Below are 12,381 nucleotides of genomic sequence, written 5' to 3'. Positions count from 1 at the left end.
CATGGGCTTTCTCCAGTTGCGGCGAGCGGGGGCTACTCTTGGCTGCGGTGCGCGGGCTCTAGGCGCGCAGGCTCAGCAGTTGTGGCTCAGGGGCTTAGTTGCTCCACGGCATATGGGATCTTCCTGGACCAGGGCTCAAACCCGTGTCCCCTGCATTGGCAGGCGGATTCTTAACCACTGCGCGACCAGGGAAGTCCTGTCCCTTCAATACTGAGTGGGTGTTGACAAAGCTGTCTGTGCAGGGAGGGCATCTCCACCTGCACCCCCAGGCCCAAAGGGCACTTAGTAGGGCCTCAGCCTGCAGAACAGGTATGTCCGTCCCACCTTCACAGTGCACAGCCTACCAGATTCAACGTGGAGAAGGGGGACGCCTGGCCCCCTGCTCAGGCAGACGGGCAACTTCAGAGTCTCACATGGCAGGACCACCAGGAGTTAAGTCAAGGAATTGCATCCTCGGTTGGAAACCAGCCAGAAGGTGGGGATCCGGGCCTGGCTCCCCCGCACCTGCTGGTGCGGTCCTGTCGGGTCCTCATGTGGTCTGAGCCTCAGTTTCCCCATCTGTACCCCGGGGTTGGGGTGGGGGGACTAGACAGCAGGTGGCAGAGGCTAAGCGGGCCGCCTTTCATCCATCAACCTGTTTATGTGGCCTGAAGTCAAGACGTTTAAATGTGAATCAATGGGGACTTATTTCCCTGGTGGTCTAGTGGATAACACTCCGCACTCCCAATGCAGGGGGCCCGGGTTCGATCCCTGGTGGGGGAACTAGATCCCACATGCTGGCCGCAACTAAGAAGTCTGCATGCCACAACAAAGATCCCGTGTGCTGCAACTAAGACCCGGTGCAGCCAAAATAAGTAAATAAATAAAATATTAAAAAATAAAAATTAAAAAAATAAACATCTATCAATGGATGATATCTTAAAACTGGTTTCAAGTCAAAATGAAGATTTCCCGTTTCCCTTGAAAAAGTAGGAGCCACCAACCATAATCCCAAGCGTGGCGACTGTCCCCTCGTCTGTCCCGAGGTTGCCGACTCGCCAGGGTCCCCGCCACTCCCTACTGTCGCAGGCTGGCTGGCCCCTCAGCGCCAGAGGTCTCTCCAGTTTAGGAACTATGTGGGTTGGGGTGATGAAAAGGGTCCACAGGAGATGAATAAATGTGCATGCGACCGGGATGCTCAGATGTTAGCAACACCTTCGAGCAGATTCAGCAGCAAGAAGTCAACCCCTCCACCCTCAGCACAGGGGTGATCCCGGCACCTGTCAACCGCAGGTGGATCCCACATGAATCAAAGCCAGGACTTGCCTCGAGTTATAAGATGTTTTTGTGGGTTCTTTCTGCTTTTGCAAAAGTACCATTCTCACCATGGTTCCAAGTGACACACCCGACCCCCTGCCCAGAAAAACATATCCACTGAATTCTGCACGTAGTTTGACCATGTTCACAAAAGCCCATCTGTAAACCCCACAGGGATGTGTGCGTAGAGGTGGCTGGCACCCATGAACCCACATTATAGACGCCTATAGCAAAGAATTCTTTACATTATCAAATGCCAATACTAACACCCTCCCTCAATATATTCTACCCAGGCCAAGGGAGTCCAGGGTGTCAAAGGTAAAATACTAAGTTCCTATGGTGTTTCCATGGTCCAAGTTCTAATAGTGTTTCCTCACCTGGGCTCATCTGCCATCTTCAAAGCCCTAGGTACCATGCCCAGACATCAGAAAATGCCCCACTGGAAAAAAACCAACTACCCTGCAGCCAAAGTGGGCTTCAGAACAGGACCATCAGGTAAAATTTCGCAAAAGCAGTCACAAGCCACCAGCCATGAGCTCCCTAGTCCCACCCCTGCCACTCGCCAGGTCAAGCCAGCCACCTGCCTCTGGCCACGGCCATCGTCCACAGCTGCCGAGCAGCCAACTGCCTGAGCCTAAATAATCCTTCACTTGCTCCAAAGAAACAAACAAAGCCCCCTCCACAGCTCCACCTGGGAACTTGTAAGGTTCCTGCACCCCAGGCAGGATGCTGAGGCCAGAACTGGCTCTCACAGGTACCAGGCTTCACCCCCCAGGACTCTTGGGTTACATGGCAAGGAGCAGTCGGATCTATGCCCGAGCCCTGCCGTGGGCGCAACAAAAGCCGGGGCTGACCAAAGGGTTTTCCTCCCCTTGTGGGCAGAATGGATGTCCCTGGAGGCCAAGAGCTGAGGGGCACAGAGGGGACCCCAGAACTGAGTAAATAAAGGTCTGGGTTATACAGGCAGGCAGAAAAGCAAGTCCCTGCAACTCCTTCTGGAGGAATCTGGCAACGTCTTGAAAGACGTGTCCAGCCTCCACGCCCAGCCCTCTCCCCTCTGGAGATGTAGCCAACAGATCAGTCCTGAGGTGTGAACACACCCATGCGGGGCTCGCTGCACGGGGCACGGACACAGCTGCAGACGGCAGCGTGAAACCCTGAGGCCCGCTGAGCGCCCTGGCCGGGGAAGCCCGGCATGGACACCACACCACACACAGTTTCTCACGAGGAGGAAGGCGACGCGGTCCTGCCGGTTTCAACTTGGAAACCAGCTGTTTGGTTAAAATGCACTCCCTGGGCCCAGGTGACAGGCTCCCGGGGCTGGCACCCCTACTAAGAAAGTCCTTCTTAGTCTTATACGACACGAATTTAGGTGAAAGCTGCACCTTGAAAAAAAGCTAAGTCGATGTGTTCAGAAAGGAGAAAAGCCTGGCCGCCAAACTGATTTATCTATTTTTCAAAATATTTTTTTAATTCCTTTTTATTTCTTCTTTTTTTTGGGGGGGGGGCTGCGTTGGGTCTTCCTTGCTGCACACGGGCTTTCTCCATCTGTGATGAGCTGGGGCTACTCTTCACTGCGGTGCACGGGCTTCTCATTGCGGCGGCTTCTCTTGTTGCAGAGCACAGGCTCTAGGTGCGTGGGCTTCAGTAGTTGTGGCTCACGGGCTCAGTAGTTGTGGCTCGAGGGCTCTAGAGTGCAGGCTCATTAGTTGTGGCGCATGGGCTTAGTTCTGCGGCATGTGGGATCTTCCCGGACCGGGGCTCGAACCCGTGTCCCCTGCACTGGCAGGCAGATTCTTATCCACTGCGCCACCAGGGAAGCCCCATCAATCTGATTTAAAACCTACAATCTGGGCTTCCCTGGTGGCGCAGTGGTTGAGAGTCCGCCTGCCAATGCAGGGGACACGGGTTCGTGCCCCGGTCCGGGAAGATCCCACATGCCGCGGAGCGGCTGAGCCTGTGCGTCCGGAGCCTGTGCTCCGCAACGGGAGGGGCCACAGCAGTGAGAGGCCCGCGTACCGCAGAAAAATAAATCTATCAATAAATAAACCTACCATCTCAGACCACACTTCCACTCCCCTTGGGAGCCCAAGCAGGGGCGACCAGAAATCCTTTTCAAGAGTCCATCAAACCAGGGCCCTGAGAGCCCAGAGGGCAGAGCCACGGGGGCTGACCCTGAGCCTCAGTGTTCTCATCCTGTAAATGGGGGCAACTACCCTCCCCCAACTCACGAGGCGGCAGGGGCCGACCACACAGCCCTGCCACCTGTGGGACGCAGAGGTCCCTCCAACACTGTCATGTGATGAAGAATGTTAGCTTTACCTGTATTCAACTTTGGTATCTAGTCTAGCACATCCTCACGTGTTTAAGTCAACAGAGAAAGACCACATACCCTATGTAAAAAAGTTACAAAAATGCACTCAAAGATAAACGGACACCATGAATTCAGTAGGACGAATCCGCTCATGTCCCCTGGTTTTCCATTTCACACCTGTTACCAGCGGTCTGATGGCACGTAGGCAGGAGCCCCCGCGGAGGCAGAGGAGGGTAGACAGACGAGCTCCCATGGGGCCCCCCGTTTCTCCCAACTAACAGTCAAAGGGGGGTAATCCCTACCCCACAAGCCAGACCCTCAGGGGAAACAGCAGAGTGAGAACACAACCCCACCTCACGTGTCACACGAAGGCATCCAGCCCTCCCGCCCCCCCAAACAGGCTCTGGCTCAGCTCAGGGGGAGAGGAGACCCAGGTTAGCACAAAGGAGGCCTCTGCCCGCCCCTGCTGGCAGGCCTGGTCCTCCTCAGCTTGACACGTACATTTCCTTCAAGAGGGCGTAACCTGACCAAAAGCCTGCCGATCGATTCCTTTTATTGCTGCCTGTGGTCACAGATGCGCCATCAGAGTGCAGGAAGGGCCGGGCTGGGGAGGGGCCGCCATTTCACCTCCCTCCTCCCCACCCGGGGTGCAATCCCACCCACTGCCACCAAGGTGGGAGGGGGGCAACAAGTTGCTGAGCAAGGGGTGAGTGTGCGAGCACGTGATCAAGACCCTGGGGGTGGGTGAGGCCCCAGAAGAACACGTCTGGCTGCTGCAGCCCCAACAGGGGAGGGTCCGCAGGGGCTGATTTGGCACCTTGACTCTCTGGGTCTCGGTCGGAGAAGTGGTCACCACCCCCCCCACACCAAACATTGTCAAGGCCAGGGTCTAGGGGAACAGAGCCTTCTGGGTTTCACAAGTTAGAATCCCAGGGATCCTAGAGCCACTGAGTTGGGAATGATGTGTGCGCTTGACATACCCTTACCCAAGAGCTCTCGGGCTTTATGAGAAAGCATTCAACCCCCGACGGCCCAAGGACACGGGTGCCCTGCCTTTCCCACTTTACAGACGAGGAAACCAAGGCCCGCAAGGAAAGCATGCGAGGTCACACTGGTTGAGCCAGAGGCAGACGTTAACGCCTCGGTCAGGAACGGACCACCATATCGACAGACACTTGGGGGCTAACCCCAGGCCCCCGAGGCTTTCAGCCCCTCCCCTGCAATGACCCATTGAGGGCAGGCTGTGGCATACGTTACGTCATCTCAACCCTTACCTCTGAAAAAGCCTCTGCAGCTCCATCCTACAGATGGGAAACAGCTGGGGCTACTGATGGCGGTGGGAGGGCCGATGTCCTCATTTGCCCGTGGGATGCCCCCCACCCGGGTCTGGCCACCCCAAAGCCACGGAAACGTGCAACTCCTCACACACGTCGAGTCCTAGCTGGAGGAACCGGTTCCAGAATTGGAAGGCTTGGCCAGAGCTTCAGACAGGCACAGAAGCCACCCATCCAAATACAACTCTGCACTTGAAGGCCCCTTTAGAAGGGCTTGCAGCTCACGTGGGGCAGGTAAGGAGCACCTACCTTCAGAAGTGGGCCCCAGGTTAACACAAAGCCCAGAGCCATCCAGTGACCCAGTGATGGCGTCGTGGGCACTGTTTCTCACCGCCTTCCCGGCCGGGAGAGGGCTACCCAGTCCCATGTACTTCTGGGGCGAAAAGGGCAGACTCTGGCTTCCCACGTGGGACCCCAGTTCTTAAGAAGCATGAGCCCACCTTCCCCCAAGGAGAGGAATTCCTTGCCCATCTGCCCCCTGGCAGAAGGCCCTTCTAGCTCAGCTGGGGGTTTATAAAATACACATGTCCGGGCCCCACCCCTAGAGATTTGGGTCTTAACTGGTCACAGGTCCGGCCTGGGAGTGTGAAGTTCCCCAGGCGAGCCTAAAGTACAGCCAAGAATGAGCACTTGGTCTGGGGGCTTCCTGCTCCCCCACACACCTCCTTCCTCAGTTAAAAGTCACCTCCCAGAGACCCCCCAGGTCCAACCAGGACCCCACAAAGCCTCAAGTTCAGCCGGATCCCCTCTCTTCCACAGATGCCTGTGAACTCTGGTCCCCCTCCCCCATCAGCAGCCCAAATGGGCTTCTCTCCAGGCCTGGCCTCCGTCCCACCCTCTCCAGAGGCTGCTCGCACTTCCCCAGCTCTTCGGCAGCTTCCGCTCTGAACCAGCTCCCGGCATGGGGAAGGGAGGGACAGGGGAAGGTGGTCTCAGGGACCCCTGGGATTTGCGGCTGACTGGAGAATTCCAGGAGGAAGAGCAGCCCCGGCAAAGACAGGGACTGGGCAGGGAGCACGAACGCCCATGGTTCCACCCTGCTGGAGCAGAGACGCAAGCGAAGAGCCTAGGCTGGTGAGGAGAAGACGCTGCCGAGGCGAGATTAAAAGCCCCCCCGCCGCCCCCCGCGCGTTCTGGCAGGCGTGCACAGGGCCGCTCTGGAGGCACCGGCGGTGTTAGCTGTGCGCATACCTCCCAGCAGCGGGCACGGGCCAGGTTCTTAGCAGGCGCTCAATAAATTCTCGTTGACAGGAACACTCCCAAGTGTCACCTCCCGCCTGTGGCCTCGGCCGGGGAGCAAGGCCAGCGTGGGGAAACCACATTCGGTGAGAGAGGAAAGCGAGTGGCCAAGCTGAAATGTCACCCGAAACATGGATCCCTGTAGCTTAGAAAAACAGCTCTGCCGGCAGAAGCGGGGGAGGGGATGGGACGGGACAGGACGGGGGCCGGGCGGCCTCACGCAGCCCTGTGCTTTGGAGGCTGCTGTGTCGCCCCAACAGAGGTAATTAACGCGCTGCCACCCAACCCCAGCCTGGTGTGGACTTCGAGTAACCCAGGCTGGGAATTCCAAGCCTTCGGATGGGGCCAGGAAAAACCTGCCTTGCTGGCTGACTCCACAAGCCCCTACGAGTTCCTGGGGCAAGAGCAGAGAGGTAGCGGCCAGGTCTTGCTCACCTGTGTACCTCTGGGGAAGTAGGAGCCGCGGGCACCCACCCTTCAGGAAGGGGCTCTGAGCCCAGAGGCCCTTCCTCCTTCAGAGAGGGGAGAGGGGAGCGGGGACGCCACCTGCCAAAGAGTCAAAGGCCATCAGAGACTGAGTGGGCTGGGGAGGTGTCCGGCTTGGAGGTGCAGGACCCAGGTCTGCCACAGAGTGGCGCTGTGCGCAGTTTGCTGTCTCTTCCAGCCAGAGGCCAGAGATGCTGAACCCAGAGGCAGGCAGTGTCTTCTGCCCTGAAACCCCAAGGCTCTCCCAGATCTGCAGCCCCTGACCTTCCCCGAGAGACAGGCAAGTTAGGAGGCCAAAGGTCTGCCCGCGGGCACGGTTTGGCAAAGGCCATGGGAGCTTCCAAAGGGGTCCGCTGCTTGCCGTGGGCTCGAGTGCTGGCCCCATGCTCCTCTGGGCCTCGGTGTGCCCACTGTTACGGCACTGATTCCCAGCCCGTCTGCACATTAGAATCACCCGCGGAACTCTGAGAACTCTCCAGGCAGGAGCCACAAACCCAGAGGCTGTGGCTTAACTGGGCGGGGGGCGGGGGGAAGGCTGGCCGGCAGCAGCTGTAGAAAACCCAGCAGGGGGCTCTCTAAACCCTTTTCAACTCTAGCAAGCCAGGATTCGGAAAGCTGTCCCCAACAGGCCAGAGCCTGGCCCCAGAGATATGACGGTGCCTGGAACCCGGACAGGCCTCCCAGGCTCCCCTCCCAAGGCAGGGCTGACCCCGGGTCGCTGGCCTGGCCGCTCACCAGCTCCAGACTCGCACCGCCCACAGGGTTCACAGAAAGGAAAATCCGAGTGTCAAAAGCCTGGCTGGCTCCTGCGGCCCCCTCCCCTCCTCGTCGCAGTGAGACAAAGTGACAAAGGCCAACCCGGCACTCCCTTTCACCCAGGGGTCAGGACTGTGCTGATAGGGCCCCTCGTGAAGTATCCTTGTAGCTGTTATCACAGAGCCAGGCTTGCGGAGAGCTTCCGAGTCCCCGGGGCAGGCGGGGCGGTGACTCCCCTGCGAAGCCGGCAGCCGGGATGACACACACGGGCTGCCCGTCAGAGCCTGCGCCCTGGGCCCCCGTCACCTGTGGCGTGGCCGGGCTGAGTCAGGCGGTGGCCTTGAGCCTCAGAGTCTGGGTGGAGGCAACCCACAAACACGAGCTGAGCAACACTTACATGCCCCGAGCTTAAGTAATCCTGAGGGCGGCCCAGAGGCAGCCTGCTCACCTGGGGTCCCCCCACCTTCCCCGGGGGCGGGGGGCGAATCCCAGGGGAGAGGGCCCAGCCAGCCAACCCGGGGACATCTCAAAGTGCCCCAACGAGACCGTCTGCCCTCCCGTCCCTCTGCCTGGAAATCGGCTTAGGCGGGGAGGTTCCCACCCAGAATCCGCTGGGCCCTTTGTTCCAGCTTTTCACAAAAGCAGCCCTTTTTTTATCCGGTGGTCCCGCTTTTTGTTTCCAAACCACAGCCTGTGTGGGCCCCAGATAAGGCACTGCAGGGGTTAACAAGGGTTTAATGTATTTTAGACGCACTTCCCAAACAAAGGCCAGTTTACAAAACAAAAACCAAATCGACTCCACTCGGCTGGTATCCACCACCCAGCCAGCGGGCAGGTGCTTTCCCCGCCGTGCACACAGCCCTCCAAACTTAAAGCCGGCGCTCCAGCAAGGGACCCCGGCCCATCACGTGGGGTGTCGCGGCAACACTTCACCCAATCCGGGCGACCCCTTCTCCCCCGGACCTGCACCTCAGTCTCCACTGCACACTTCTAAGTGGTCCCCTTGTCCCTCCCCCCTCCTCCCCAGCTCGGGAGGAGGAGCGGGAAGGGGGAGGTGGGAGGGCGAGCCCAACTCCCGCTCCGCCTCCACGAAGGGAATTTAATTAGCCTGCTGGAGAGGCGGGCGGGCGGCCGAGGAGGTGTCTCTGGTGCTGCAATATAATTGAATCGGCTCCACTCGGTCGGGCCACTGGCCGCCCATCAGCGCGGCCGCCGGGCTGGGGGCGGGGAGGCGCATCCAGGCGGAGCAGGAAGGGCCGGGGAGGGGAAAAAGGACAGTGCAAGTGGGGGGCGGCGGATACAATCACCTCCCACCTCCGAGGCTGGGGCAGCCATCTTCAGCAGGGGGAGGGGCAGGGGAACGGCTCCAACAAGCGTGGGGAGCAGAGAGGGAGGAAAGAAGCTCCGGAGCCCGGGGCGCGCCCTTGGGAAGCAGGGCGTGGGGGTCGGAGACCCCGGAGGCTGCAGTCCCGCCCTCCCGGCGGTCTCCCTAGCTCCGAGGGAAGGGGGAGGGGAGAAAGACAAAACACCAAAACGTGCGGCCCCGCCGGGCAAGCGCCCCCCGCCCCAGCCGCCGCCAACACCTGCCGCGGGGGCGTACCGCCGCCCCCCCTCGCTCCCTCCCCCGCCGCCGCAAAGTTTTCACTCCGGAGCTGGAGTGTAGACAGCTCACCGAGAGCCCCCCAGCTCCCTTGCTCCCCACTCGCCGCACGCTCTAAGCGCCCCTCGCCGAACGCAGCCACCGAGCCCGAGCCCCGCGGCGGCCCGAGCCCCCGCCTGGAGCCCGGACGCCCAGGCTACAACTCGCCGCGGGCGGGGGGACCTTTGGTCGCATGCCCGCCCGCCTGGCTCTTATCGCCGTTCACACTCCGGGGGAAGTTGCCCCGGAGCCGTTGGCTGCCGCCCCAGCGGAACCCGCGAACTTGGAGAGGGGGGCGAGCGCGGAGACCGCCCCCCGCCCCCCACCCCCTGCAGGCGCGGCGCGCTCACCTTTCATGCCAGGGCCCCGCAGCTCCGCCTCGCCTGACACATGCTGGAGCCACCGTCGCCCAGTGTTTGTCTAAACTGCTTATCTCACCCGGGGCTGCTCGGCGGCGGCGGCGGTGGCTCGGGCCCGCTGGGGAGGTGGAGCTTCCGGGGCCCCGGCCAAGAAACACCTGCTGCTGTCGCCGCCGCCGAGGACACACCCAAGCGCAACGCCGCCCACTCCCGGGCCACTGGCTCGCTCCCGGCTCCCTGACCTCAGCCAGCGGGAGGTGTCGGGTTTCAGCCGCAAACACACACGCGCGCGCGCACCGACGAGCGCCCGGGTACACCCGCGCGAGCACACGCCCCTCCCCAGCCAGGCCGGCCAGGTGAGCCGAGGACACTAGGAGGTAGGGGAAGTGCCAACCTCGGGCTCCCGGGGGCCCCTGGCTCGACTGCTCAGAGGTCCCAGATACACTGGTGTCCAAGACTAGGCACTTGCTTCCAAAAGTAGGGAGCAGTCACTTACAACACGCCCGCCAAGCGAGCAGCGCCCCTGCGTCTCACGACCGCTTCCCCGGCGCCTAGAACAGTGTCTGGCACAAAGCAGGCCCAACAAGGAGTGAACGGATAAACTCACGTGTTCTAGAGGCCTTTTGGAGGAAAACTTTCTCGGAGCCGGTGTCTGTGTTGGGGGAGGGGAGGGAGATACAAGGTCGGCTCTGTGCGTTTATCTTCCCCAAACCCCTCTTTCGGCCGCACCTCGAAAAGGTTGAATGTTAAGAACTGGAGCCTATGTTCCTTCCTCCCCAAATTCTAGGAACTCCGCCTTCCCGTTTCATTTGAAAGAACTTTTGGGAAGCCCACAGCGCGGGGGGCAGGGGGTAGTTCTACGTCCCAGCGGCTGGAGAGCCCACGGAGGCGCCGCTCCGCCCGGGGGGTCATTAAGTAGCTGGGGTTGCGGTCAGAGGCGAGGCCGCCCGCCTCCAGAAACTGGCACGACCCACTGGGCCTCCGGCCCCAGAGCAACGCCTCCCCATTCCTGGCACCCACCCCCCCACACACCTCACCCAGGCACTTGACAGACTGGAATGACTCAGGGAGCGTCCTGAAATTCCTGGGCACCCACAAGCGGCGCGGCGAAGAATGGCGGGCCCCAGCCTCCCCCCAACGCCGGGCTCCGCCCCGCCCCCACCGGCGGCGGGCGCAGACGACCAGCCTCGAGCCCACCCCCAGCGCAGCCCGCGTCTCCCGGAAGCGCCGGGTTAATGGGCGCAGGCCTCGCCCGACGCCCCTGGCCCTGGCGCATTCCGGAGCCCCGGGCTCCGACCCCGCGCGTCCGAAGCTCCCAAACGTTGCTCGGATGGCCCGGGGTCTCTCCCCATACATCCTCTCTTGAAAATCCTCTACAGCTTTCATACTTTTGAGCCCGGAGGCAAACCAGTACCCACTCCCCGGCCCCCCCCCCCCGCCCCAAGCGGCCGCCCTTGCGCCGCGCTGCGGGTTTCAACTTTCGGCCGCCGGTGCCAGCCCGCGCTTCTGCCAGCCCCAAACCTGCCCCGGGACATGCCCGCGCCGCGCTTGGCAGGCGCGCACGCAGCCGTCCCCGCGGGCCCAGCCTCCCCCGCCTTCCCTCCTCCCTCTCTCTCCCTCTCTCCCTCCCTCCCCGCGCCAGTCCGGATTGCGACGGGAGGGAGCGCTGGGCGCCTGCCACCCCCCATCCATCTGTTCCCGATGACGCTGGCGGGCCTGGAGCAGTCTGAGCCCGCGCCAGCGGGGAGCAGAACCCGCCTGTGTGCCCGCTGGGGGGCTAGGGGTAGGGCCCGGACGGGCGCCACTAAGCCACCCACTCCCCTGCTCCACCTTCCACCGAGCGCACGCGGATCGGCCCCTCGCCTTGCACAAGGCTCCTGGCCGACCACAAACGAAAAAGGAAACGGACCTGCGAGGCCGAGCTGGGGGCCGTTACTGGCTTCTACCTGTGGGCGCCGGCCGGCCCTGGCACCTCGTGGGAGGGGCGCTTTCGCTTCACCACCCGCCTCGCTCCGGGCCGCGCCTCCCTCCTGCGGGCCTAGGCCTCCGCCCGACGACGCTTTAACTTACGCACCACATGGTGTCTCAGCAGCGCGGCCTCCGGTAATTTATCCTCAGCAATGGCCGGCAGATTCACCGCGGCCGGGGCGCGCAGGAGGGGGTGCCTCCATCCACGCCGGGAGTGTCGGGGAGGGGGAGGGGGAGGGAGGAGTTAGAGAATTCAACCACGGGCCTAGAGCCTGAAGAACAAAATTAAAAACCTCTGGGGTTGGTTCCAACCCTTTCCCACCTGAATTACAGGCTGCGGGGGGAGGGGAGTAACTTACAAATGAAACTATTCGCACCAGGACCGGAGTCTCCTCCCAGCCCCGTCCAGGTCCGGACACCCAGGCCCCACCTCCCAATCTCTCTCACCAGGACGAGGTGCTCGAGCTTATTTCCCTTCATCCCTGGGGAGGCCCTCGTGGTGGTGGTGGTTTGGGGGGGGGTCAAGTTCTTCCACCTGTTTGAGAAGGACCACGATGGCCAAACATGAAATTTTGTGGGGTGGCCACTGGGTTCATCATGTGGCTAGTTTTTAGAGTTGGCAGATCCCTCCCCTGTAGACATCTGGTTCCACTGCGTTGCGAGAGGGGTAGCCTAATCCCCGTTTCACAGATGAGAAAGTCGAGGCCAGAGTTGCTCAAGGTCACGTGCACGCTGGTGCAATGGGAGCTGTGCTGGGAGCTGCTCACACCTGCAGTCTCCCTTTCCAAGAACAGCCCGCGGAGGCTGCGGGGAGCTGCTGGGATCCCCAGCGACCGCCGGGGGGCAGCAGCGAGCTGGCCTGCGCGCCCTGGCCAGAAAATGCTGGCGGCCACCAGGAGGGCTGGCACAGCGGAGATGGATGACACTCACTGTCAGCGCGCCTGGCCTGAGGAAATTAGTAATCCGGGAGCACGGCCTCTGAGTTTAAGG

The 12,381-nt window shown here is 61.3% G+C and overlaps 1 protein-coding gene across 10 annotated transcripts in view; it reads right to left on the bottom strand.

Moving 5' to 3' along the window:
* The window catches only part of GSE1 (Gse1 coiled-coil protein), a 426,332-nt gene that overhangs the window by 46,167 nt on the left and 367,784 nt on the right, over positions 1–12,381 (bottom strand). For 2 of the 10 annotated variants that reach the window (XM_060085182.1, XM_060085186.1), the window contains exon 1: positions 9,415–9,581. The exons of 7 other annotated variants lie outside the window; for them this stretch is intronic. In XM_060085182.1, coding sequence (XP_059941165.1) covers positions 9,415–9,421 — 7 coding nt within the window. In that variant the 5' untranslated portion in view covers positions 9,422–9,581. Of the gene's footprint in view, positions 1–9,414; positions 9,582–10,030; positions 10,188–12,381 lie in introns of those variants that run through there. One more of the 10 variants, XM_060085183.1, reaches the window with a different exon arrangement.

The sequence above is a fragment of the Mesoplodon densirostris genome, chromosome 19 (genome assembly GCF_025265405.1).
Source record: "Mesoplodon densirostris isolate mMesDen1 chromosome 19, mMesDen1 primary haplotype, whole genome shotgun sequence".
NCBI lineage: Eukaryota > Metazoa > Chordata > Mammalia > Artiodactyla > Ziphiidae > Mesoplodon > Mesoplodon densirostris.
The sequence above is the reverse complement of the archived record's forward strand: the minus strand, read 5'-3'. Positions and strand labels throughout refer to the sequence as shown.